Source organism: Orcinus orca, chromosome 15, assembly GCF_937001465.1.
Source record: "Orcinus orca chromosome 15, mOrcOrc1.1, whole genome shotgun sequence".
NCBI lineage: Eukaryota > Metazoa > Chordata > Mammalia > Artiodactyla > Delphinidae > Orcinus > Orcinus orca.
In genome coordinates, this window is record NC_064573.1 from 47,297,551 (window position 1) to 47,324,184 (window position 26,634).

The 26,634-nt window shown below is 42.1% G+C and overlaps 1 protein-coding gene across 3 annotated transcripts in view; it reads right to left on the minus strand.

Moving 5' to 3' along the window:
- Positions 1-5,924: 5,924 nt before the first annotated feature.
- TAF4B (TATA-box binding protein associated factor 4b) overlaps positions 5,925-26,634 on the minus strand; it is a 129,982-nt gene continuing 109,272 nt past the window's right edge. Inside the window, exons 14-15 of one of the 3 annotated variants that reach the window (XM_049697674.1) lie at positions 13,353-13,473; positions 5,925-7,428 (exon numbers count right to left, since the gene is read on the minus strand). In XM_049697674.1, the coding sequence (XP_049553631.1) occupies positions 7,232-7,428; positions 13,353-13,473 (318 nt within the window). In that variant the 3' untranslated portion in view covers positions 5,925-7,231. Of the gene's footprint in view, positions 7,429-13,352; positions 13,474-24,688; positions 26,411-26,634 lie in introns of those variants that run through there. The other 2 variants (XM_049697673.1, XM_004273733.3) reach the window with 2 other exon arrangements.

Consider the following 26,634-nt stretch of genomic DNA (forward strand, 5'->3'; position numbering starts at 1 on the left):
TTTTGATAAAATGGCAAATATATCAGTAATCACAATCAATACAAATTGACAAAGTTTCAGTTAAATGAATCTGTCTATATGCTATTTATAGGTAACACATAGAAACATAAAAGGTGAAAGTAAAAAGAACTGAAAATGATATTCCAGGCAAATGCTAATCAAAAAGCTGGTGTACCTAAATTTAGAGTAGACAAAATAGACATGAAGGTAAGAAGCGCCACTAGGAATAAATAGAATCATTATACAGTGATACAAGTTTCAGTTTACTGGGAAAATAGAGCAACTTTAAACATGTGTAACCTAAAAATATAGCTTCTAAATACATAAAAGAAAAAATATACACAATTACAAGGGGAAATAAGTAAATCCACTCTTATGGTAGGAAAATTTATCATACCTGTCCCAGTAATTGAAACATCAAGAATACAAAGCAGGGCTTCCCTCGTGGTGCAGTGGTTGAGAGTCCGCCTGCTGATGCAGGGGACACGGGTTCGTGCCCCGGTCCGGGAAGATCCCACATGCCGCGGAGCGGCTGGGCCCGTGAGCCATGGCCACTGAGCCTGCGTGTCCGGAGCCTGTGCTCTGCAACAGGAGAGGCCATAACAGTGAGAGGCCCGCGTACCACAAAAAAAAAAAAAAAAAGAATACAAAGCAAAACAAAGCAACAACAAATAAAACAAAAAAGCAAAAAACACGTACAAATATAGAAGACTGGAACAGCACCATAAGATTGATCTAACATATATTTAAAGAGAACTATACCAAACAACTATAGAATGTAAGTTATTTTCAGTGATAACACACTGAGTCAAAAAATGTCTCTATGGATTTTAGAGCATTGATATCACACAGACCACATTCTCTGATTACAATGCAGTTAAATGAGAAAGCAATAACAAAAAGATAACTTCCTAATGGTTGGAAATTTTAAAATATGCTTATAACCAGTGATTCAAAGAAGCTAAGGAAAACAATTTATAATAGAATTAATGAGCTAAGCATACAACTTAAGAAGATAGAAAAAGATAGAATGAACCCAAAGAAAGATGAAGAATATAAAGATGAGAAATTAATGAAATAGAAGACAAAAATATTGAGAGAATCAACAGAGCCAAAAGTTGTTTTTGGACAAAACTAATAAAATGGATACATTTCTGGCAGGATTAATCAAGAAAAGGGGCAGTCACAGATAACAATATCAGAAATTAAAAATGAGACATAATTATAGATGCTGCAGACATTACAACGATTTAATACCAATAAACTTGGAAATGTACATGAAATGGACAAATTACTAGGTAAGTATAATTTTATATAACTGACTCAAGAAAAAATAGAAAACTCAAATAGTCCTTTAAACATTAAATAAATTGAAATAATAGTTGAAAATCTTTCAAAAAGGAAACACCAGGCTCAGATGATTTTACCAGCAAGTTCTACCAACATTCAAGAAATGAAACTAGTTTGAAATTATGTTAAGATAGAGAAAAGTAGGTATGACTCACCATTTCATTTTAATGAGGCTGGCAGAACTTTGGTATCAAAAGCAGACAAGGACAGTAGCTGAAAGTTACAATCTCACTTATGAAATATAGATGTAAAAATAGTAAACGGCTAGCTAACGACGGCAGATTAAAGATGACTGCACTTTTTTGTGTGACTTCTCCCATTCAGAGGTAGAGTCTAATTCCTTCCCTTTTCTTCTAGAAAAGTGCTTCATCAATAGAATGTGGTAGATGTGCCACTGCATGACCGCCTTCTGCCTTGTCTCTTAGAAACTTCCTCTGGGAAGCCCTGAGCAGTCATGTAAGGAGTAAGACTACCGTGAGAATGCCAGGTGGAAAGGCAACATGAGAGCACTGTGATTGACAGTCCCAGATGAGTCCAGTTTTTCAGCCATTTCTGTCAAAGCACCAAACACATGAATGAGGTTGTTTTGGACCCACCAGACCAGCCCATCTGCCAGCTTAAATCCACCAAGTGACCTCAAGGAGTCCATATGAAGCAGGAAAATCCCTGTGCTGAGTCCTGTCCAAATTTCTGATCTGCAAAATTATGAATAAAATAAAATGAATATTGTTTTAATCAACTAAGTTTTGAAGTAGTTTGTTATGCAACAAGAGATAAACAGAAACACTAACAAATTTCAGTACTGTATAAAATCATTTATGACCTAGTTGGTCATAAATATTAGAAAATCAGTTAATATAATTTACTCCATTAACAGATTAAAGGAGAATAGTCATCTTCTCAAAGTAAAAAGAAAGGTAGTTGTTAAAGTACTACTCATGATTTAAAAAAAACAAAAAACTCTTAGTAATCTAAGTACATAAAGGAACTTCTTCAGCCTAGACATCACTTTACAGACATCATCATATGGTAAAACATCATCTATATTTCTTTTAATATCGGGTACAAGACAAATGTGTCCACTCTCACTACTTCTAATCCATTTTGTACTGGAGATTCAACCCAATAGAGGAGGGCAAGAAAAAGAAGTAAGAATGGTAAAGACTGCAAAGGAAAAAGCAAATCTGTCGTTATTTGCAGATGATACAATTGTCTTCAAAAACAACCCTAGAAAGTCTATCAGAGGGCTTCCCTGATGGCGCAGTGGTTGAGAGTCCGCCTGCTGATGCAGGGGACAAGGGTTCATGCCCCGGTCCGGGAAGATCCCACATGCCACGGAGTGGCTAGGCCCGTGAGCCATGGAAGCTGAGCCTGCGCGTCCGGAGCCTGTGCTCCGCAACGGGAGAGGTCACAACAGTGAGAGGCCCGCGTACCACAAAAAAAAAAAAAAAAAAAAATCTATCAGAAAGAGTATAAGTATTGATGAAATTTTATCAAAGGTGCTGGATGGGTATAAAATCAACATACAAAGATCAATTTCATTTTCATCTATCAACAAAAAAATGCTAGAAAGTTTGTTTTAAAAACACAGTTTAGAGTAGTATCAAAATCTTTTAATCAACAAAGATACCAATTTTTCACAAACTCATCTACAGATTTAGTTCATATCCAGTCAAATACCAATAGAGTTTTTGTGGACCTTGATGAGCTGAGTCTAAAAGTTACATGGACAAGACAGCATAGCAGCCAAGACACTGTTGAAGAAGAATGGGGGAGGAGGAGTGTGGAACTAACATCACAAGGTATCGATATTTATTCAAAGCCATAGTGCATAAAACAGTGTGGTACTGGAGAGAAACAAACTGATCAACAGAACTGAGAGCCTCAAAGAGACCAATATTGATATGAATTTGGTGCATTATAGATCAATGGAAAGGATGGACTATTCAATAAATTGGTGGAATAATGCTGTATCCATATGAAGGGAAAATTTTAACTGGACCCTGAACTCACACCATTAAAAAAAAAGAAAGAATTTCAGGTGGACTAAAGTGCTAAATGCAAAAGATAAAACTATTAAACTTTTAAAAGACAATTTAGGAGACTATCCTTATGAACTTGAATGTAGTTGAAAAGGATTCCTAAAACCAGACACAGTTATGCAAATTCTAATGGGAAAGATTGAAGAACTTAACTATGTTAAAATTAATAACTTCTGTTCATCAAAAGACACCACAAAGACAGTGAAATGATAAGCCAAAATTGGGAGTATATATTTGCACAACACATAACTGACTGAGGATGGACATCCAAAACATATAAAGAACACCTGGAAATCCATTAAGAAAAACAGGCAAAATAGTTCAATAGGTGCTTCACAATGGCTAATTGGCATAATTAAAAGACACCCATCCTCATTAACCAACAGGGGAATTCAAATTGAAACAATGGTGAGCCGTCATTTTCTGCTCACTGAACTGGCAAAGATAAAAAACAATATCAAGTGTTGGTAAGGAAACAAATGGTACACTTACTACACTGGAGCAGAATGGAAACTGACCTAGCCACTTTTGGAAAACTGAAGATGTACACATTCTAGAACCAGTCATTTTACTTCCAGAGCAAGTCTCGAACAAGGAGACATATCTAGAATGTACATAGCACAGCAGGAAAGTCTGAAATAGTGAAAACAACCTAAACGTCCTTTGGAATCAATATCACCATACGATGGGACTCAGTGAGCGGCGACACTGAACAATTTCACAGCCGCAGCCAAAAGGATGCTTCTTGGGAGACTGATGTTGCCGGAAAGAATCTGCAGAAGAATATTATTCTATCATGTAAAGTCCGGAAACATGCAAACTGAATATTCTAGTTAGAGATACTCAATATACATGAAAACGTAAAGAAAAGCAAGGGAATGGTGAACACACACCTCAGGATGATTGATCACTTCTGGGGGAGAGAGAAGGAGATGGATCAAAGAGAGCCCACAGGACACACCACAGGCAAGAGCAATGGCCTTTTATTTAGGGTGAGGGTTGGGCACATGGGTGTTCCCTAAATCGAGTCTTTTTATTCTATTCCGTCTCATTAAAAACAGCGAAGGTCCCCCAGGATTGGCGATTGGTGGCCAGAGGCGCCACTACAGGACAGAGATCCCTGTTGGGCCCCAGCTTCCAGACAGTTGGGCTTAAGAGGAATGTGTTGTAATTCTCTTCAGTCACCCCTCAAAAATAAGAAAATGCCTTTTTAAAAAAGCAAAAGCCCAGGTTTTCCACCTGAGCTAGCTTCAGGGAAACCTCTGACTCTGAGGGATTAAGAATTATGCATGTGTGAATGCGTAGGTGGCCAGGGAGGGGTTGAAGAAGGATGAGGGAAAGTGAGAAAAGAGAAGAGTGTGATGGTGGTGGTTCGGGCCCCAAAGACAGGCACCCAATGGGAGAGGTTATGGGAAAGCTTCTTGTAGTCCCCAAAGAAAGTGAGGATTAACGCTGAACGCACCAATTAACGCACGTAACATCTACACTCAGAGTCTGATGAAACCAGTTTGATTCTGGCCAACAGCCAAGGGGAGAAAACCCCACTGGATCTGATTTCATAGTGCCCTTGAGGATGTACCCAGTAAACAGACACCTTGGAAAGAGGAAGAAAGGGTTGTGTCAGTTCCTGCCAACTTCTTATCCTTGCAAGGTCCTACCATCAGTTAAAAATGCCTCTGCCCTATTGGGCCTGTCTGCCAGGGCACAGGGGAGGTACAACGGCCTTGCTTAATACCAGGGATTGCTCTGCCTTAGTTTTTCCTGAAGCAAAACTTGGCGCTGGCCTTCAGCGTGGCAGAAAGACAAGCCCGTCCCTCCCAGGCCCAGGCCATTCATTCCTCGCCTGGACTTGGGGCGGGAAGGTTGGTGATGCATGAAGCGCCTCTGGGAAGGGGCCACCATGCTGGCCTGGCTTCCCAGGCACAGGGTTTGAATCAAAGGCGGAGGGGGAGCCGCTGGCTCCAGTTGGGCTGTGCTCAGAGCTCCAGCTGTTGGGTCTTTGGTTTTTATTACATTAGTCTTAAAAAAAAAAGTTTTTAATCAGCAAGAATCAGTGAAGCAGGCTTTATGGTGCAATAATTCTGCATGTTTTGTTATAAATATCCCCAAGCAAAGTTAAGGTTATTTCATACGACTATCAAAGTAACACGCCCGCTTCGGTTGCAACAAGGAATCTGCGAGGACTAGCAAACAGGAAGCATACCATCTGCATTTAAGAGGCTTTTGTTTTAATAAAACGGGTACATATTTATCTATAAAAGAGATTGACCGGCTTGGTAAAGCCAGAGCCCGTAATAAGTAAAGATACAGAGAGAAGCCATGTTATTTGCTGAATTAAAAAAAAAAAAAAAATCATCCTTCCACTCACTTTCCAGAAACAGCACTCAACTGTGGGTTTTGGCCACACTGATGTTTACAATGAACTCTCGGAGCTCAAAGGCTCCAGGTCCAGTACCCGAGGACTTGGCTCTACAGGAGATGCTGACGTCTGATTTTTTATTAAGAGTTAAGACCCTTCCCCACCCCTCCCCTGAAAAAACATCAGATGAAAGTTTGAAATTGTTCAGTCCAGGATGAAAAGACACTCCCATGGTTCTGCTTCATATATCGCGCTCGATCTCGCTTATTTCGACCCTGAAGAGGTTTGGCAGTAGACACGGGAAGCTTGCAGAGGGGCAGCGCAGAGTCGACCCCCCCCCCCCGCCCCTCCCCGTGCAGTTCTTTCTGAACCGCACACACTTTCTGATCTCGGTGCAAAGACACATTTCCAAACTCCATGCTTCCTGCCAGGGAGGGTGTCACAAATTCTTTTCCATCAAACTTCCCGAAAGCTGCAATTATCGATGCTGAGGCTGTCCTGGGTCAGAAGGAAATATCTGCAGGGTGTCAGATTTTAGTAGGAAGTCTGTTTGTTCGCTTACCTTTTCATTTACTAGGCGTCTCACACATCCCAGGCTGGCCCTGGGCATCTGCATATTGAGACATCCAATGATCCTGCAAGGTAGGCATCTCCCCTGGCACAGACGGACCCACAGAGGCCGGAGAGGGCAGGAAGGTGTCCAGGAGCACAGGCTGCTTGGTCACTGAGGGCTTGGGAGGCAGATCTGCCTGCCCCCCTGTTCTTCCTCTTTCCCACCATAAATAACCCATTTGGCTCTCCTCCCTCTGACCCCTCCGCCATCCAGGTGGGTGAGTTGTGAGAAACATGGGCAGCCAGGAAATGCAGCATGAACTTGACCTGGAGGCAGACCCTGTGGGGACGCTCAGGTTCTCACACTGTGGAGAGAGCAGCTGCAGGGACTCCGTGGCAAACCACCCATCCCAATTTTGAGTGGGAGACATGGCACTGACTGTCGCAGTGACCCTCCTTCTGCCCTTTGACTGGATGCTCTACTTGGAGACCCTCCCAGGAGTGTGTCCCAGGGACACTGCCAGCCTCCTGTCCCACACTGAGGTGCAGAACAAGCATCTTTACCCTCCTGACCTCCGTGCTTCTGAGCCGTGTGGAGCCACGGCCTCTGACATGGGGTCTGTGAGCACGTCCACCTGGCATCCACCCCCCAGGTAACATCCCCTGGCCCATCCTCCAGCCTGGATGGTGACGGCCACACCAGCGGGGCTGCCCGAGTCTCAGGATAATCATCTCCCTCGCCCTCATACCCATAAATGCACACCTGACGCCACGTAACCCCCTTGGGGCTCAGTCAGCCGCCTACGTGGTATTTGGAAGGGATTTCTTCTCTGAGAGCCCTTCCTACAATGGACAGACTAGGCTTCTAGGCAGTAATCTAGTCTTCCCACCCCACAAAAAATAAAATGACCAGGGAGCCCATGGTTGGTTAACAGGCCTTTAGTTGGTGCCCGAGTGGGAAACCCGGGGCTCTGGCTAGGGACAGAAGGGTCTGGAAGTAAGACAGGTCGACCCATCTTGATTGTGCAGCCAGAGGCTTCGCTCCCAGGACAACAGAGGGATGATAAGGGAAAAAACACTGACCTTCTCTTCTCTGTTTTCCAGCCGGAGAGACGGCATCCAACCCTGTGGGGGAGAAATGGCTGGGACACCACACGACCACCGACCAGAGGAGGAGAAGGGGCGACAGCAGGAGAGGAGCCGCAGCCGGGGTCTCTATTACAGAACATGTTTGAAAGTGCTTAACCAGAGTCCATGATCTACACGGCACAAGCTACCTGCCGGCTGTGGCTTCCAGGAGATGACTTACGAGGGTTCTGCACCCAGAGGACCCACCTAAGCCCTCTCACCATGCCTGTGACTCAGAGGTGGCCTGTGCTGCCATCAACAGTCAGGAGAACCACTGCCTGGCCCTGCCCAGCCAGTTTGGCTCCTGCTGACTTCCAGAATTTCCATTCCAGAGGAGCTAAAAACAGACAGTAAAATCCCTAATTATGGCTTCTATAGGCACCCCCTCCCCCAGGCTCAGACTACCTGGCAGGCAGCTAAGAAGCTCCCAGGTGCCAGTGCCTGGGGAGGGGACCCCTGCTGGTGCTGGGTCCGCCCAGTGCTGCCAGGGCCCACAAGTCTTCCCTCAACCTTCCAACCTCTAACCAGACCTGGGGTTTTCCAGAACCGAGGCTGCAGTGAAGGGGCACCTCTTCTGCTTGTTACCACAAGTCACATGGCGCCTCAGTGGACCAGTCCCACATGAGGCCGTCTGCAGACAGCCTGGACCTGTGTCCTAACCCACTCCCACCAATCCCACCACGGAGAAGGAGCGGGTGGGAGTGGGCCGAGGAGCCCCCAGAAAGACGCTCCAGGGTCCGACCAGGCAGGGGCTCAGGCAGCTGGGCAGCAAGCCAGCCAGCCCTTGGCTGTTCTCTCGGTAATGGTGCCTGCCGCCACGAGATGCTTCATCACCAGTCCGGCCACGTGTGAAAGACCAAAGCCCAAGGACGGAGGCGGCTGGCGTGTGGGTGTGAATGGTGAGCAAAAGGGAGACTATGTGAAAGCTGAGGGCCTCTCATGCTTAAATTCAAGCAGGCCTTACCTCCCAGGAAGCCTGTGTGGGTACCATCCATGTATTATCATTTAAAGGGCTCCAGAGTCAGGGGAGTCTGGGATGTGTGTCCTGTGCCACTATTGGAGGGTTGACTCCTGTCCTCCTGAGCTGGCTTATAGAAGCTGTCGTTCTGTACATGCTCCAGCCTCAGTAAACAAACAAGTCCCCAGATACAGACACGTCATGGACCTCTGCCTTTTGCCTGGACAATCTTCTTCCAAGGAGTCTAGGCAACTCCTATTTATTCTTCAAGTTTCAGTGTAAACTTTCCCAACTCCCTCCCAGAGAAGGCCCTCCTCCTGTACCCGGAGGGGCCTTGCACGCCCCCCGTCCCAGCACTTAGCACACCCCATGCAGCTATTTGGTGACAAGTGTGTCACCTGTCACCGACATAGTTCACCTCTGTGTACCCATCACAGTGCTTGGGTACAATGGACGTGTGATAAAATAAAACCAGGTATTACTATCCTTAAGCTATTTGATATTTAGTCATTTTCAAGAAGGAAGAGAAACTGAAAGAAAAGGCAGAAAGTGAAAGAAATAGAGTTGATGCAAACAAGAATGAAAACCCTCCCACTGCACTTGGTTCATCTTTCACCCTCACCACACTGTGTTCCATCCACCTGCCTCCCAGATATCTTGTTTACTCTATGCAGGGAGCTCCCAGGGCAGGGAGTGTGTCTTCTTCATCCTGGAATCCCACTGCATGAGATGCAGTGCCTGGTATACAGTAGGCACCAAATATATGTCTGTCGGATGCATGGCAAAACCAATGATTGCAAGAAATCCATAGACAAGAGCAGCAGTCCTACACATTGAGGGAAAATGGTTGAGTGCATTGGAGTATATCCAACTCACAACCAAGACACCTATATACCTGGAAGCAGGAACCACAGCTAAGACCTGTCGCTGGGGAACAGGAGTAAGTATTTTGCCAGGCGGCCCAAGCAAATGCCCAAATATCAGGCTCTCAGGCTCCCAAGACCAAGCTCACAGCCACACGGGACACCCTACCGATCTGTTGGATGATTCAAATCTCTGTCCCCCTGGGTGCCCGTTTCTGCTTTGCCACTGACCATTTATGGACATTATTCTCCTCACCTGTAAAACGAGATGCCAGTTCCAGGCTCTCTAACATTCCTTTGAGTGTTCATGTATATAATTCCACCCCCTCAAAAGCTCTGCAAAGGGGATATTCTGTAGCTAAATATTGAATGAGCAGTGACCACTACAAAACCTAAGAAGAGTATTTTAAACTATAAGATCGGGCTTCCCTGGTGGTGCAGTGGTTGAGAATCTGCCTGCCAGTGCAGGGGACACGGGTTCGAGCCCTGGTCTGGGAAGATCCCACATGCCACGGAACAACTGGGCCCGTGAGCCACAACTACTGAGCCTGCGCATCTGGAGCCTGTACTCCGCAATGGGAGAGGCCTGTGCACCGCGATGAAGAGTGGCCCCCGCTTGCCGCAACTAGAGAAAGCCCTCGCACAGAAACGAAGACCCAACACAGCCAAAAATAAATAAATAAATTTATAAAAACAAAAAACAAAAAACTATAAGATCAATTTATGGATCAAATGGAAAATTCATCAGGGAAAACCTTCAAGATTTGCAATGGCACATTTTTTTAGATACCCATGTGACATACATAGCTCATTCATACAGATCTAAAATGCTGTACTAATTATTATTTCTACCAGTGCCACTACTGCAAGTGCTTTTATTATCATGGTGTCTGTTTAGATGAAAAATGTGTGTGGGCCAAAGGCATTCTGATGCGAATCAAATTTAAAATATAAAAGATGTGGGAGAATTTGCTTAGAAATGGGATAGACTTTAATAATCTCTCCTAAGAGGGTAAGACCAGATAGAGTAATTCTCCAAGCCAAGTGCTGGCCCCTGTAACTGGAAGCACGGTGGTGTTTCTCTTTGGCAGACAATCCTTCCGACTTCTCTTCAACCCTCCACGGCACTAACCCCTCTGAATGCAGTTCATGTATGCAGCCAGCTAATTCGTCCATTGCTTTAACAAGTTTAGGCCCAGTTCTTACGTTTATCTGGCTCAGAAACTGACTCAGTATTGCTGGGTTGCATAAGAAAATAATTTTTTTTTATATTACCAGTGTTCCCACACAATTGTGCATAATTAAATGCATTCTAGTGCTGTGCTCTTAGGCAAACTAATCTCTCTGGTCTTCAGCTTCTCGTCCTGAAATCTGACTGCATGGCTAAGGCTCAGCACAGCTTTAAAACTCCTAGGATCTGATCTGACCCACACGGGTATGCAGTTTTAAGCAAGGCTAATATTCAGAAAAGTTCAAATTTACCAAAAATCAGTGGGGGCAGGGCTTGGTAGAGCATTTCTCAAACTTACAACACACATCCAAATCCCCTGGGCATCTTGTTAAAATGCAAATTCTGGTTGAGCAGCACTGGGGTGGAGTCAAGGTTCCTCATCTACCAAGCTCCTGGTGATGCCCACGCTGCTGGTCCATAGACCACACTTTGAGTAGCAAGGGCGTGCCCGCTATGCTAACGTCTTCCAGTAAACAACACTGCCGAGGGCGCTTCCTCGCGTGGGATCTTGTCTTGCTTTACACCTGTGACATTACACCCAGGGACTAGCCCCTGACCCCAGAGCAACTATCTATAGGCCAGCCAGTCAGTCACCTGTGAGATAGTTTAGCACAAAATCATTATCCAAAATGTATGAATATCCAAAAGGAAGAACAGTTAATCTATCTAAGCACTTCTTCTCTCTTGGGAGGTTTGAATGTGACACACAGAGATTTGTGCCCAGATGTAAAAATGTGCAGGGAGAAAGCACTCAACAGAGAACAAAAGCAGTAGTAGAAAAGTTAGCAGGAGAAGCGGGGATTGAGCAGCTGAGGCACTAATGTCAGAAGCACCAGAGTCAAGAGAAAGGAATTCTGATGTCGAGGGGACAAGATGACAGGGCTGCTGGAGTTTGTGCTGTATGGTGATGACTTTTTCATTCTCCCAGAAGCTTCACCTCAGGGGTGTTGTATTCTGGGATTCCCAGTAAGCTTTGATTAAAGCCCATGAATGCAGACACCTTGAACATTCCTCTGTACCTTGTAACCCTAGAAGTGATTTTGCCCTTTGAGTCAATCCTTTACTTCACCCAGGACGTTACTGGAGCAAACAGCCCTGAGGCATTTTAAAGGTAGCATCCTTTATGCCCACGTTTCTCACACACACAGAAAGGTACCACCTCAGATCATCTTACCAGAGCCAGATGATCAATTCTACCAAAACGCAGTGGCAGAAGAGCGGAGGGGATGGGGTGGTAGATTGCTCAAGGCTGCCGTAACAAAGAACCACGAACTGGGGGGCTTAGACAACAGAATATTTTCTCATGATTCTGGAGCCCAGAGATCAAGGTGTTGGCAGGGTTGGGGTCTTCTGAGGCCTCTCTCCTTGGCTTGCAGGTGACTGCCTACCTGCTGCGTCCTCACATGATCTTCCCTCTGCACCTGTGCCTGTGTCCCAATCTTCCCTTCTTATAAGGACACCAGTCACATTGGATTAGGGCCACCCGAATGAGCTCATTGTAACTACCTCTTCCAAGACCCTATCTCGAAAAACAGCCACATTCTGAAGTGCTGGGGGTTAGGAATCTGCTAGCAGGTGAAGACCTTCCAAACCATCATCATGTTCTTTGAGGTGCCTGCCAGGCTGGTCCAGCACGCGCTGGGTGGTGCATACGAGGGAGCGAGTCCGCCGGAGCTGCTCGTGAAGACCCTGGGGGCCCTGCAGCAGCACCATCAGTCAGATACGACCCTGGGCGGCCAGAGCAGTGTCAGTGCTGATTAACAGACTGATGGTGGAGACAGAAACGTGCTTCATTATTTCCTAGCAGCCCTGTCTTGTTCAACACATTCATGCACAAACTGAATGAACACAGAAGGCATGCTGATGAAACGTGGGTGATGCAAGGCTGAGCAGGATAATGGCTTGCAGAGTTGACTGAGTCACTTGAACTCAGATGTGCTCACTGAGTGACAGAATCAAATTTAAATGATCATAACAGGCCAAAACTAACAAAATGAAGCAAGCAGAACATAGCAATGTTTTCTCTTTAGGCTGATAGAGGCAATTGAGAGACAAGTGCTTCTCAAACTGCAGGGAGCACAGGAGTCACCTGGGGATCTTGCTAAAATGCAGGTTCTGATTCAGTAGGTCTGGAGTGCGGGCTTCAGCTCCTGCTTTCCTAACAAGTTCCTAGGTGAAGACAATGTTGTGGTCCACTGGCTACTCTCTGAGTAGAGAGGGTGAAAAAGCCCTGGGGTGATTAGTCAGCCACAAGTTCACACGACCACCATCTGACTTCCAGCATACGAATGGGCCCGCTCTCCTCCGATGCCCCCAGCCCCTTCTGCTGTGTTGCATTTAGCACAGGAAACCAAGTTTTAATGTGGCCTTTAGCAGAGTAGAATGTGACCAAGAGAACAATGAAAATTCTGAGACATCTGGAATCTATGTGGGGAGAATGGAAAGGACTAGGACGCTTCAGCTGACAGAAGGGAATACCAAGTGTAGGAAAGGACACCGGTAGCTATCCCTAGATATTTAAAGTGCTGTCACATGGGACAGAGATGAGCTCTGAAGCATTAAAAAACAAACAACCCCCCAGCTCAGTGTAAGGATCAACAGTGTAGGCTCTGGAGTTAGACCTCCAACTCTACGACTTTCTCTGTGACTTCCACTAAATTGTCTACTCTCTTAAGGCACCGGTGTGTTATCTGTAAGATAGAAATAATAGTAGCAGTAGCTATCTGGGTTAGTTGATTTAGCTGCTATAGTTATATTACACATCATAATATGTATAGCATAGTTATATTACATATATAGCTATTAGCAATTAACTACTACGGTAGTTACGTCATATTAGTGATTTACACATTAGATGTTTATTTCTCACTTGTGCATAGTCCAAAATGGGTGTCCTTGATTAGCAGGCAGTTTTGCTCCAAGCCATGATTCAGTGACCACAGCTCCTTCCATCTGGTGGCTCGGCCATCTTCACGAGCCTTTCGGGGCCTCTGTGGAAAGGGAAAGAGCACGCAAGTCATACATGGCAGGCTGTCATGAGCCAGCTCTGACATGTCACACATCACTTCTGCCTACATGTCATTGGCCAGACCTCAGGCACAAGGCCACTTTCAACAACAGGGAGACTCAGAAACATGGTCTAGCCGCGTGCCCAGGAGGAAACGGGTTTAGTGCACAGCCAGCCACTTTCTGACTGTGAGAGTGATGATTTAGACAGCGCCGGTAGAATGCTTAGTTTGGTCCAGTCTCCGTTACAGAGTCAGTGTTCAACAAACCTGTGTTATTATGTAACTTCGGAGAACAAATGTAGGCCCCAAATGTTAAATTATAGGAAGGCAGATTTCAAATCAAACCAAGACCAAACAAAGAAATAATAGTTCAAATATGAATTCCATGATAAGATAGTAAGGTCCCCATCAATGAAGCTATTCAAGTAGAGGACCTAGGCCTCAGGGATGCTGAAGGGAATTCCTTTATTAGTGGAATGTTGGACTAGCTAACCTTCCAATAGCCTTAGAAATATCGAGAACCTTGGGCTGCAAGTAAGTGGCTTGATTCTAAGTGGATTTGTACTCAATTGTGGTAGACTAGACCACATCACCTCTTGTTCTGCAGACACTCATCTTTGTGACCTAGCCTGCATCTCAGCAATTGACATCTCTCAGTAACACTGAAACAGATGTAACCAGAGAGAAGATGCAACGTCCTATCATTTTGCTTGATTTGATGTCTTTCTCTCCTTATCCCCATGCCTGCCTCTGCATCTGCCTCTGCATCTATCAAACAGATGGATTAAAACTTAATCTGGGGAACCTGAGATCTGAGTCCTCCCTTGAGATAACTACAGACTACGTCATGAAAACAAGTTTGAGAATCTGGTAGATGATTGAGCCTATGTTAGCATTTTAGGCACAGCCTGCTGTTTTTTGACCTTTACAGACTGCACTCGATAGACTTTTCTGTGGGATTCTGCTTAGAATATATGCAGACGTCATCTAAGGGCCTTTTCCCCAAACCCCTACCAACTGTTTGCCTAGTTATTCAGTAAATCCATAAGAAGTAGACAGAGGATGGCCTTTGAAAGCTGCAGTAGGCAAAATACACATTCTTTAAAAAGTTAGTTAGGATCTTTTCAATATTCTATTGCAAAAGAAATCTGATAAAAACCTGAACTGCCTGTTAGGCACTCTAGATTTAGAACTTGCTATCAACTCCCAGGTCCAGAGGCTAATGCCTGATGGTGGCATCTGTGATGAAATCAATAAAACTATTCTTGATGTTTCTCCAATTTCTAAGTCTCCTCAGTGATGCATCTCTCCCCAGTAATTCTGGGTTTTGCTTCTTCCTTTCCTTCTCCAATAATACAGATTCCCACCTCAAAAGTGAGACTGCCAGTGTCAGATCAACTGACTTGATTGATTTAATGGGACTGGGTCCACAGTTGGCACTTGGGAAGCAGATTGTGAAAGGAACAGTTACTGACATTTTCCATATATTGGCACATTCTCATTTCAGGACTAGACAGGCATACCCTGGAGATATTGTGGGTTTGGTTCCAGACCACTGCAATAAAGCAAATATCACAATAAAGTAAGTCACACAAATTGTTTGGTTTCCCAGTCCATATAAAACTTATGTTTACACTATACTGTAGCCTATTAAGTATACAGTAGCATTATGTCTAAAAAAACAATGTAGGGGCCTCCCTGGTGGCACAGTGGTTGGGAGTCCGCCTGCCGATGCAGGGGACGCGGGTTCGTGTCCCGCTCTGGGAGGATCCCACGTGCTGCGGAGCAGCGGGGCCCGTGAGCCATGGCCGCTGGGCCTGCGCGTCCGGAGCCTGTGCTCCGCAATGGGAGGGGCCACAACAGTGAGAGGCCCGCGTACCGCAAAAAAACAAAAAAAAACCCAATGTACATACCTTTATTTAAAAATACTTAATTGCTAAAAAATGCTAACTATCATCTGAGCCTTCAGCGAGTCATAATCTTTTTGCTGGTGGAGGGTTTGAAATATTGCGAGATATTGAACAAACTGTGACACACAGACATGAAGTGAGGAAATGTTGCTGGAAAAATGGTGCCAATAGACTTGTTCGACACAGGGTTGTCACAAACCTTCAATTTGTAAAGCAAAGCACAATTAAATGAGGTACGCCTGTACTCTCTTGACGTTCTTGCAGAGAGGACCTGGGTTGACTTCTATTAAAAAAATTCTAATACTTGACACTTGTTAGAAATAAACTTATGATTTGCTCATAGTGTGGAGAATTTCCTTAAGAACAGTCAACATGTACATAGCATTCAGAATCTCAAAAGGCTTCTTAAGACAGAGTCACTTGAATATACTTCTGTAAACACCAGGATGGCACAGTCTAAACCACATCAAAGACACATTTCTCAGAACAGAGCCACCTACTAGGAACTTCTGAGCTGAAAGAGGAGAGAAGCGGGGAGAAGTGGAGGACAGGTATCTTGACAGACCACAAGATTCTAAGATACCCATTGAGGGAGACATAAAATCAACCCCTTTACATTTTAACAACCATTAAGTTTTTCACTACTTTTGAAGTCAGAGGTAAAAAATAAAGTATCAGGAATATATAATCATATACAGTATGCTCCTATAGTGGGGTGGACAGTGTCCCCCTACCTAATACATGTTCACCTGGAACCTCAGAATGGGACCCTATTTGGAAATAGGGTCTTTGTAGATGTTAGTTGAGGGTCAAGATGAGATCATACTGGATTAGAGTGGGCTCTGAATTCAATGCCTGGTGTTCTTATAAGAAGAGGAGAGGACACAGAAGACGCAGAGAAGACCATGTGGAGATGGAAGCAGACACTGGAGTTCTGCTGTCACAGTCAAGGCCATTAAAAGCTACCAGAAGCTGGAAAGGCAAAGAAGGTTCTCCCCAGAGCCTCTGGAAGCAGCTTGGCCCTGCTGACACCTTGATTTCAGACTTCTGGCCTCCAGAACCGTGAGAGAATTTAACTGTGTTTTAAGCAGCCCAGTTGCGGCAATTTGTTTTGGAAGCCGTGGGAAATTCATCTGGCTCGATATACCTCAAGAAGGATGCTTGGATTGTTCTTTGATTGGGGTCTGGCCCAGCACCATGCACAACTTACACTTTTTGATAAAGGCAGAAGACACGGAAAGGGCATGATGCACCATTTATTCAACTGCTCTCCTCAGCCGCAGAGGCAACCACTGTCTACTTTGATAGCAATTAAAACTCCCAGGAAGCATCCAGTGAGATACTCATACCATCTGAAAGTTTAAAGGTTTCTTGATGACCAGCTGGCACAACTTCACACTTCTTTTTAGGGACATGAAAACCGAAGGCATGAGATTTCGTCAAGAAGCCAACCAGCAAATCCTTACCTTCCCCTCATCTTCAGGCAGAGCCTCCATTAAGATTACAAATAGGAAAGTTATCAGTCCTATAGCCTAAACCTCATGGATAACATTCCTACACTAGCTTTGAATCTGCTCAATAGTTTACAGAGAATTATGGCAATTCTTCCTCCACATTACCTTCTCATGTAGAGGCCCAATGCAAGTAATGATGAGACATAAAAGGTACTCTCAGTTCACCCCGAAGTGCAACAGACTGAAATTGTTTTAAACAAATCCACATGCTATATGAGGGCACCAGAAACGTGGCCTCAGCATCACTTTGAAAAGACAGAACTCAAAAAAGTGATGTTTTATTCTCCTAGCTGTGTTTCTTCTCATTTTCCCTAGTGTCTCCAATGGTGTGTAGGTAAGGATACAAAGCTGGATCAACTTCATGATCTAAAACATCTATCTACAGATTTAGTACAGAAAAAAAAAGGATAGAAAGAAATGCACTGAATATTATTATATTTTTCATTTTCCTTATAGTCTTTTATTTTCCAAATTTTATACAGTATGAATATATCATTGTTATAATCAAGGGAAAATCTTTTGGGTGGGTAGGGGGTTGGTTTCAGGGAACTCTTACCACTCTCTTTTTCTATAATCACTTTGAAATAAAAATTATAAATAACTTATCTAGAAGACAAAGGTAGGGAACTTATATTCTTTTGTATCTATGTATTTTGGACACTGTAAATATTAGTTGCCGCTATCTTAATTTCCAAAATTATTTTCCATTTCTCCCTTACATGACTTTCATAATCAGCCAAACTAGATCTAGATATTTACTTCCCTAAAAGTACTCTATCCCTTTTTTTTTTTTTTTTTGCTTCCCAACCTTTTGCCTTAGAAGGCCTTAAAACATACGACTTGAAAAAATCTTATCCATTCCTTTCATTGCACAGGTCAAATTCTATCTCTTCTGTGAGAAACTGAATACGATTGTTCCATTTGGAAGTGACATCTTTTTTTCTAAAGGCACCTACAAGAAACTGCTATTTACACCTCTCTTTGGGAGGAGTATATGCTACTTTGTGTTTATGTGTCTAGAGTCCATCTGTCTGACTAGAAAACCCCTCCAGGCCATGGACTGTGTCTTATGCATCTTTGTTCCCCATAGTGCAGAAAAGTTTTACAAATTTGCCAAATGAATATTTTGGTATCAGGCATTCCTTCATGGATCATTCTCAGGAATCCCAAATTTAGATCATCCCTATTATGATCTACTTATTACATTTAAATGAAGAATATCAATCTTACAAAAAAGAGGTTGGAGTGATCCTCAATTCAGGTTGGCTTCCAATGCTAGTGTTCACGGTGGGAGGGTTCTGTCAGTGAAACTTTATAATTACAACTAGAATACTCAGTTCTTCCTTTAAATGATTTTTCCTCTTTCCCTCTCTCCACTTCCTCCCAGAGGAAACCTCTACTCCCCTTGTTGCTTTTCATGATGCCTGTTTGGTAGAGGAACGTTGTTGACACACACTCAGGTATGACTGAATTCTTCTAGTGAAATAAGAAAATTTACAAAACAGTAAGAAAATCTGAGACTAAATCTCTCAAGGAAAAATTCAGTGTTGTTTTCCCAAAGATTTACAGGAAGATTCTACTAGGACCCCTGGCCTGGGACACAGTATAAATTGAATTAAGAATAATGAAACCGTGAGAATGGCAAGGGATAGATCAATATGCTTCCATATGTAAATAAAGGGGGAACCTACAACTATGTGCTTATATGTATACAAACTATGTCTGTTAAGAGATATATGAAACTGGTAAAAGTGGGTGAATCTAGGGAGAGGAGCACAGGACCTCAGGAGGTCTGTGAGTAGAATTACTTTGGTATGCCCTGTTACGTGATTTGATTATTCACAATATCTATAATAGTTTCAATTAAAAATTTTAAAATAACAGCACGGCTTCATTACTGCTTCCAACCCTACAAGAAACTTAATAGGCAAAGCCAGGGACATAAGAATTACTCTGCTTAATGGCTCCACTATAGTATCATACTTTTCTCCTTCTAGCCTCCCATCCTCCAATCCTCAATGCAATACATTAGACTTTTGCATGAGCTTAGATTATTCTATTTAAAATAAGATACTAAGTTCATGCATTCAACTAGTGACTTTTATCAATACAATCTAGTACTGGAGGTCGGTGGGAGGTAGAACTATGCCTTTCAGAATTGATACAGCCGTGACAACCACCGTTACTAACAAATATAGTGTTTACTACATGTGACACACTGTTCTAAGAATTCATTAAATTCTCACAACTACCTCACCGGTAGGTACTCTTATTTGCCGATGAGGAAACAAAGGCAGAGAGATTAAATAGTTTACCCAAGGTCACACAACTGGTAAGAGGCAAGACTGAGATGTTGACAATGTCAGCCAGGGCGACATTGCCTCAGTACCGCCTATAAGAGAACTTAGAAAGATATCAAACTGACCTTATTATTTGAAAGGAGAAGAGCTGCCATTAAAATTGTTCTCATCATGTTTTACCAACAAAGTCAAAAGTCAAGTGAGTTCCTTGGAAGTATTTTCTTCCCACAAATATTCAATGTGCAAAGTCTACACAAATTCTAAACATATAACTGTTAACATTATCTGTTCCTCTCACCCAACCAGTCAGTGTCCAAGTACACAGTGCCCAACACTTTAGGTTTCTTTTTTTTTTTTTTTTTTTTTGGTGGTACGCGGGCCTCTCACTGTTGTGGCCTCTCCTGTTGTGGAGCACAGGCTCCACAGGCTCAGCGGCCATGGCTCACGGGCCCAGCCTCTCCGCGGCATGTGGGATCTTCCCGGACCGGGGCATGAACCCGTGTCCCCTGCATCGGCAGGCGGACTCTAAACCACTGCGCCACCAGGGAAGCCCAACACTTTAGGTTTCTTGCATGCACAGCAGTCTCTCAAAGTTTCCCAAAGAAAATTATGGCAAATATATTCTACTTGGAACAATTTCTAACTGATGGAATAACTTCGGTGAAAACGTAATTGCACCAATGCCATACAGCTAAAATGCATGTGAAAATACCAAGAGGTTGTTAAAAAGTCAGAGAAAAAGAAGTTGATATCAGATGTAAACTGTGCCTAAATGTTAAAAAAAAAAATTGTTTCAGGGCAGCAAGGCATATGAAAGTATCTGAAAAGATAATAATGCTAAAAACAACAAGGTAAAAACTGCTACTAGGTCCTATATAAACATAGGATATATTATACTTTTATTTCCTGTAGAATCACTGAGGCTTGCTGAGGTTAAAGTGTCATAAACATTTAGTTGGTTCATTGTACAACTAGGTATAAAGTCCAACTTAATCCCCCTGAGATCTTGGTTTCTTATTTTTCTGAAGAATATGTCCTAATATTGCTTGTGTTTTTTTTGCTGCAACTATGACATAATTAGTATAAATGGTTTTAATTCTAAATAAACTTTTGCCAAAATTTTAATGACACAAAATTTACCTCAAATCAGATTCCAAGAAATATAGGCTTTAACTCTTTTTTTTTTTTTTTTTTTTTTTTTTTTTGTGGTACGCGGGCCTCTCACTGTTGTGGCCTCTCCCGTTGCGGAGCACAGGCTCCGGAGGCTTTAACTCTTATTCAACAAAATTTTGGAAGTCCTAGCCACAGAATCAGAATAGAAAAAGAAATAAAAGGAATCCAAACTGGAAAGGAAGAAGTAAAAGTATCACTTTTCTCAGATGACATGAAAATCCTAAAGATGCTACCAGAAAATTAGAGGTCATCAATGAATTCAATAAAGTTGCAGGATACACAATTAATATACAGAAATCTGTTTCATTTCTATACACTAACAATGAACTATCAGAAACAGAAATTAAGGAAACAATCCCATTTACCACTGCATCAAAAAGAATAAAATACCTAGGAATAAACCTATCTGAGGAGGTAAAAGACCTGTACTCAGAAATCTTTAAGACACTGATGAAAGAAACTGAAGACAACACCAACAGATGGAAAGATATACCATGTTCTTGGATTGGAAGAATTAATATTGTTAAAATGATCATACTACCCAAGGCATTGAATCTGCAGATTCAATGCAATCCCTATCAAATACCAATGGCATTTTTCACAGAACTAGAGCAGGTAATTTTAAAATTTGTACGGAAACACAAAAAACCCCAAGTAGCCAAAACAATCTTGAGAAAGAATAACAGAGCTGGAGGAATCATGCTCCCTGACTTCAGACTATACTACAAACCTGCAGTAATTAAAACAGTATGGTACTGGCACAAAAACGGACACTTAGATCAATGGAACAGGATAGAAATCCCAGAAATAAACCCAATGCTATGGTTAATTAATTCATGAAAAAGGAAGCAAGAATATACAATGGAGAAAAGATAGTCTCTTCAATAAATGGTGCTGGGAAAACTGGAGAGTTACTTGTAAAAGAATGAAATTAGAAATTCTCTAGCACCATATACAAAAATAAATTCAAAATGGATTAAAGACCTAAATGTAAGGCTGAATACATAGAGGAAACTCCTAGATGAAAACAGAGGCAGAACACCCTTTGACATAAATCGCAGCAATATTTTTTGGATCTGTTTCCTAAAGCAAAGGAAACAAAAGTAAAAATAAACAAATAGGACCTAATTAAACTTAAAAACCTTTTACACAGCAAAGGAAACCACTGACAAAATGAAAAGACAACCTATTGAATGGGAGAAGATACTTGCAAATGATATGGCCAGTAAGGGGTTAATATCCAACATATATAAACAACTCATACAACTCAACATCAAAAAAAAAAACTGATTAAAAAAATGGGCAGAAGAACTGAACATTTTTCTAAAGAGGAAATGCAGATGGCCAACAGGCATATGAAAAGATGCTCAACATCACTAGTTATCACGGAAATGCAAATCAATACCACAATGAGATATCACTTTACACCTGTCAGAATGTCCATCATCCAAAAAACAAAACAAAGAAACAAAAAACCCACAAGTAACACATGTTGGCGAGGATGTGGAGAAAAGGGACCCCTCGTACACTGTTGGTGGGAATGTATTGGGTTGGCCAAAAGGTTCATTTGGTTTTTCATAAGATGGCTCTAGTAGCACTTAGTTGTCTTTAACTTCATTCAAAACAATTTTGTTAGACTGTATGTGACAGCTGTCATATCAGTATGCATTTAAAAAATGACATCAAAATTAGCGAATTTTTGTGTAGCCATTTTAATATTGAAGATGGAAGAAAAAAAGCAACATTTTCGGCATATTATGCTTTATTATTTCAAGAAAAGTAAAAATGCAACCGAAATGCAAAAAAATGATTTGTGCAGTATATGGAGAAGGTGCTGTGACTGATCAAACATGTCAAAGGTGGTTTGAGAAGTTTTGTGCTGGAGATTTCTCGCTGGATGATGCTCCACGGTTGGGCAGACCAGTTGACAGCGATCAAATCGAGACATTAACTGAGAACAATCAACATTACACCACGCGGGAGATAGTCGACAGACTCAAAATATCCAAATCAAGCATTGATAATCATTTGCACCAGCTTGGTTATGTTAATCGCTTTGATGTTTGGGTTCTATGTAAGTTAAGCGAAAAAAACCTCAACCGTATTTCTGCATGCAATTCTCTACTTAAACGTAATGAAGACGTTCCGTTTTTAAAACAAATTGCGACAGGTGATGAAAAGTGGATACTGTACAATAATGTGGAATGGAAGAGATCGAGGGGCAAGCGAAATGAACCACCAAACACACCAAAGGCCGGTCTTCATCCAAAGAAGGTGATGTCGTGAATATGGTGGAATTGGAAGGGAGTCCTCTATTATGAGCTCCTTCCGGAAAACCAAACGATTAATTCCGACAAGTACTGCTCCCAATTAGACCAACTGAAAGCAGCATTTGATGAAAAGCATCCAGAATTAGTCAAAAGAAAATGCATAATCTTCCATCAGGATAACGCAAGACCGCGTTTCTTTGATGACCAGGCAAGAAGTGTTACAGCTTGTCTGGGAAGTTCTGATTCATCCGCCGTATTCACCAGACGTTGCACCTTCGGATTTCCATTTATTTAGGTCGTTACAGAATTCTCTTAATGGAAAAAAATTTAATTCCCTGGAAGACTGTAAAAAGCACCTGGAACAGTTCTTTGCTCAAAAAGATAAAAAGGTTTGGGGAAGATGGAATTTTGAACTTGCCTGAAAAATGGCAGAAGGTAGTGGAACAAAAGGGTGAATATGTTGTTCAATAAAGTTCTTGGTGAAAATGAAAAATGTGTCTTTTATTTTTACTTAGAAACCGAAAGTACTCTTTGGCCAACCCAATAAATTGGTGCAGCCACTGTGGAAAAAAGTATAGAGGCTTCTCCAAACACTGTAACTAGAACTACCATATGACCCAGCAATTCCACTCCTGAGTATATATCCAAAAAAAACAAAAACACAAATTTTAAAAGATACATGCACCCCAACGTTCATAGCAGCATTATTTACAATTGTCAAGTATGGAAACAACCTAAATTTCCATCAACAAATGAATGGATAAAGAAGATGTGGTACACACACACACACACAACGGAATACCACTCAGCCATAAAAAAGAATGAAATTTTGCCATTTGCAGTAACATGGATGGACTTGGAGGGCATTGCGCTAAGTGAAATAAGTCAGACAAATACTGTGTCATCTCACTTATATGTGGGATCTAAAAAATACAACAAACTAGTGAATAAAACAAAAAAGAAGCAGACTCACAGACATAGAGAACAAACTAGTGGTTACCAGTGGGGAGAGGGAAGGAGGGAGGGGCATTACAGGAGCAGGGAAAAAAGGGTTAGTATGGGATTATATGAAATCATGTGTGTGAAACTTTTGAAAATTGTAAAGCACTAAAGCGCTAGAGAATTTAAAGAATCTTTCATTCAATAAAAAAAAAGAAAAAGAAAAAGAAATATAGGCTTTACAAGAATGTTAAACTTTGCTTCTTTTAAGAGGAGAAGAATCTTACAGATATTCAGGAGGAAACAATTTAAAAGTTCCATCGGTCATATTAAAATTAAATGGATAAAATGGTGAATTTTATATGTAAAACATGCCTCAATAAAATTGCTTAAAAAACAGTAAATAGATGGAGAATTTCTGGCACTTTCCCCTTTTAGTGTTCATCACTTAAGATCAACATTGAAGGCAGAGTCTCACACTTCAGTGCTTAAAGGGATCAGGCAAGGGAAGGTGAACTTACGCTCCCACATCTGAAGTGGACAGCCACTGGTCGGCTCCAGCAGACTGTCACACAAACGGTACACCTAGTGACTCCAGATCTTCTAATTTTTCAAAAGAAGTGGAAATATAGATTTTTGTGAATTAAACTATTGGCAGCACCATGTGAGTTACAGAGAACACATTTAGACATCAAATCGGCCCCAAGGCCATCATTTTGCAAACTGAGTGGAAGAATACCTTGGGTCCACTGTGTTTGTTCTTTTGTGTGTAAGATATACTTTAGGACACAAAGTTTAAAAATGTATATTAAGGATAAATTTTGAAAAAGAATACCTTTGTAAGAAAACCTTGATGGGCAAGAGAAGCTTTTGTAATGAATATGTGTAGCTTTCATTGTGAGTCAAATACCATGCAAGTTTACAACTATTTCAAAGAAAGTGATACAGGAACTTGGATCTGAAGTGAGCTTCTGGAACCCAAATGCTCACACTCCCAAGTAACAAACCCAGCCAAGAAAGATCTACTGCCCTGCCCCCAGCTTCAGGGGCCAACTTCCAGAGATATTTCCAAAGTCAGTGACTGAGCAAAGTTATTCTTATAATAAAATAATTATTTTAATGAAGTATTTGAAATAATTTTAAACATCTGATCAATAAGATTACACACAAATATGGGAGTGTGCTGCACTTTACCAAAAAATAAAGCTAAGCATTTAAATATACAAAAACAACTTTAGGTATAGATCTCTTCTTAAAGGACTCTTTTAACATACACATAATTTATAGCATTTTTACATAATAACTCGCTGAAACAGAAAATGTGGCCAATTTGAAACTTACTACAGTATAGAATATGGCCATAACAGTCCCGATGGGAAGAACAGGATGAAGAATAACATACTTGAGGTTTTATTCCCCTGAATTCTTTTTCTAAGAAGCACAGCTTTCCCTTTTTTTCTTTTCTTTAGCCTTCTTTGGAGGATTTACGCATTCTTTCTGTATGTGATTCTAACTACAGCTATTATTTTTCACCAGCTACATACCACAAAAGTGGAATTAAAAAAAAAAAAGAGGGTTTGCGTTGCAAAATGTCAGCTTCCTCCTCAGACGAGTATATATAACATGCTTCTCATAATATATGTAGAGCCAAGATCTCCAAGAGTAAGATGCTGACCTTACCTTTTGAGTACAGAATCCAAAATGGAATCCCATTGTTAAAAATTTCTAATCATCAATCATGATTTTTTTTAATGCAACAAGATGCTTAAAACTTAGGGTAACTAAAAGAGTTTATAAAACTATCCTTCTTGAGATTTAAAGCAGTACACAAAACAAAGAATAACTTCTTCCTTTTGAAATACTGTAATTTGAAAATGTTTGATACATTTTCCTTTTTGGTTGGGCTGTGATTTTTTTCCTGTCAACAAAACATGTACTGGTTGGTTCGGAGTTCCAATTCGACCACTGACCCCTCTTAGGTGTATACAGCATATTTCCTGTTTTATGATTCCGTTTTCATTTTCCCTCCATCGCTGGTGGTGAGGTGAACCAGGGAACAGCAACTTCAGGCACAAACTATCCCCATTTGTCAATGTTTTAACAACAATGGGACTCAGCCGACAAAAGCCACCACTGGCCTTACCCTGTGGCTTGTCACCTTCAACCACAGAAGGCAACTGTCATCACTTGCTAAGCAACTTCTGATTCCAGCCCAGAAAACCTAATGCTTTGAGTAAGGTTCCATGTAGGATGAAATACATAGTTTCCTGGTAAGCGGTGACCCTTCTTTTCTTCCCCCTGCATCTCAATGCAGGTTGTACTAGGGAAAGACGCCTTACCTATTAACAGTTTGGCAAATGAAGGAGGGAGTAACAAACAGAGCCTTGCTGTAATTAAACACGTTGGTAGGCATATGCCTACTTCTGTGTAAATAAACCGTACTTCACAACCTATTTTTAGAAGCTGATTCCTAGTCATTACCAACCTAATGGAATACATAAGTTAATAAAAGTATATAACTGTAAACAATGGTCTTCCCTATCGGTGATTATTTTCCAGAAACCGAAATCTCAGGACCATGTGACACCGCTCTTTATGTCTTCTTTGGCAGTAAGTAGCAAGGATCTGGATGGAGAGGGCCATGGTCACTTCAGAAGGGCCAGGTACAGAGCTCGGGAATACTTCATCTCCCTCTCCTGCTCCATACAGAAGATCAGGTCCCTGAGGCAGATTCTTGTGATTCTTGGACGAAGCAACTGTTTGGTGGCTGTCAGGCTGGATGTCCCAGAAGCAAAAAGGTTGTCTTTTAAACCCTATACAAAGTAAAGGGAGAAGCAAGTTTAAAATAAGCAATCTTTCATAAAGAGAGAACCTGTCAATTCAGCAAGAGCCTGCTAGCCTCTGGCCCCTGGGGTAGGTGCTGGAGGTAACAGCATGATGCAGCTTGTCCTCCAGCAGCCCAGGCTCTTGGGGGAGGCCCATGGCCAGCACACCTAGTACATGGCCTCAGTCACGCTCTCTCACCTGGACCATGGCC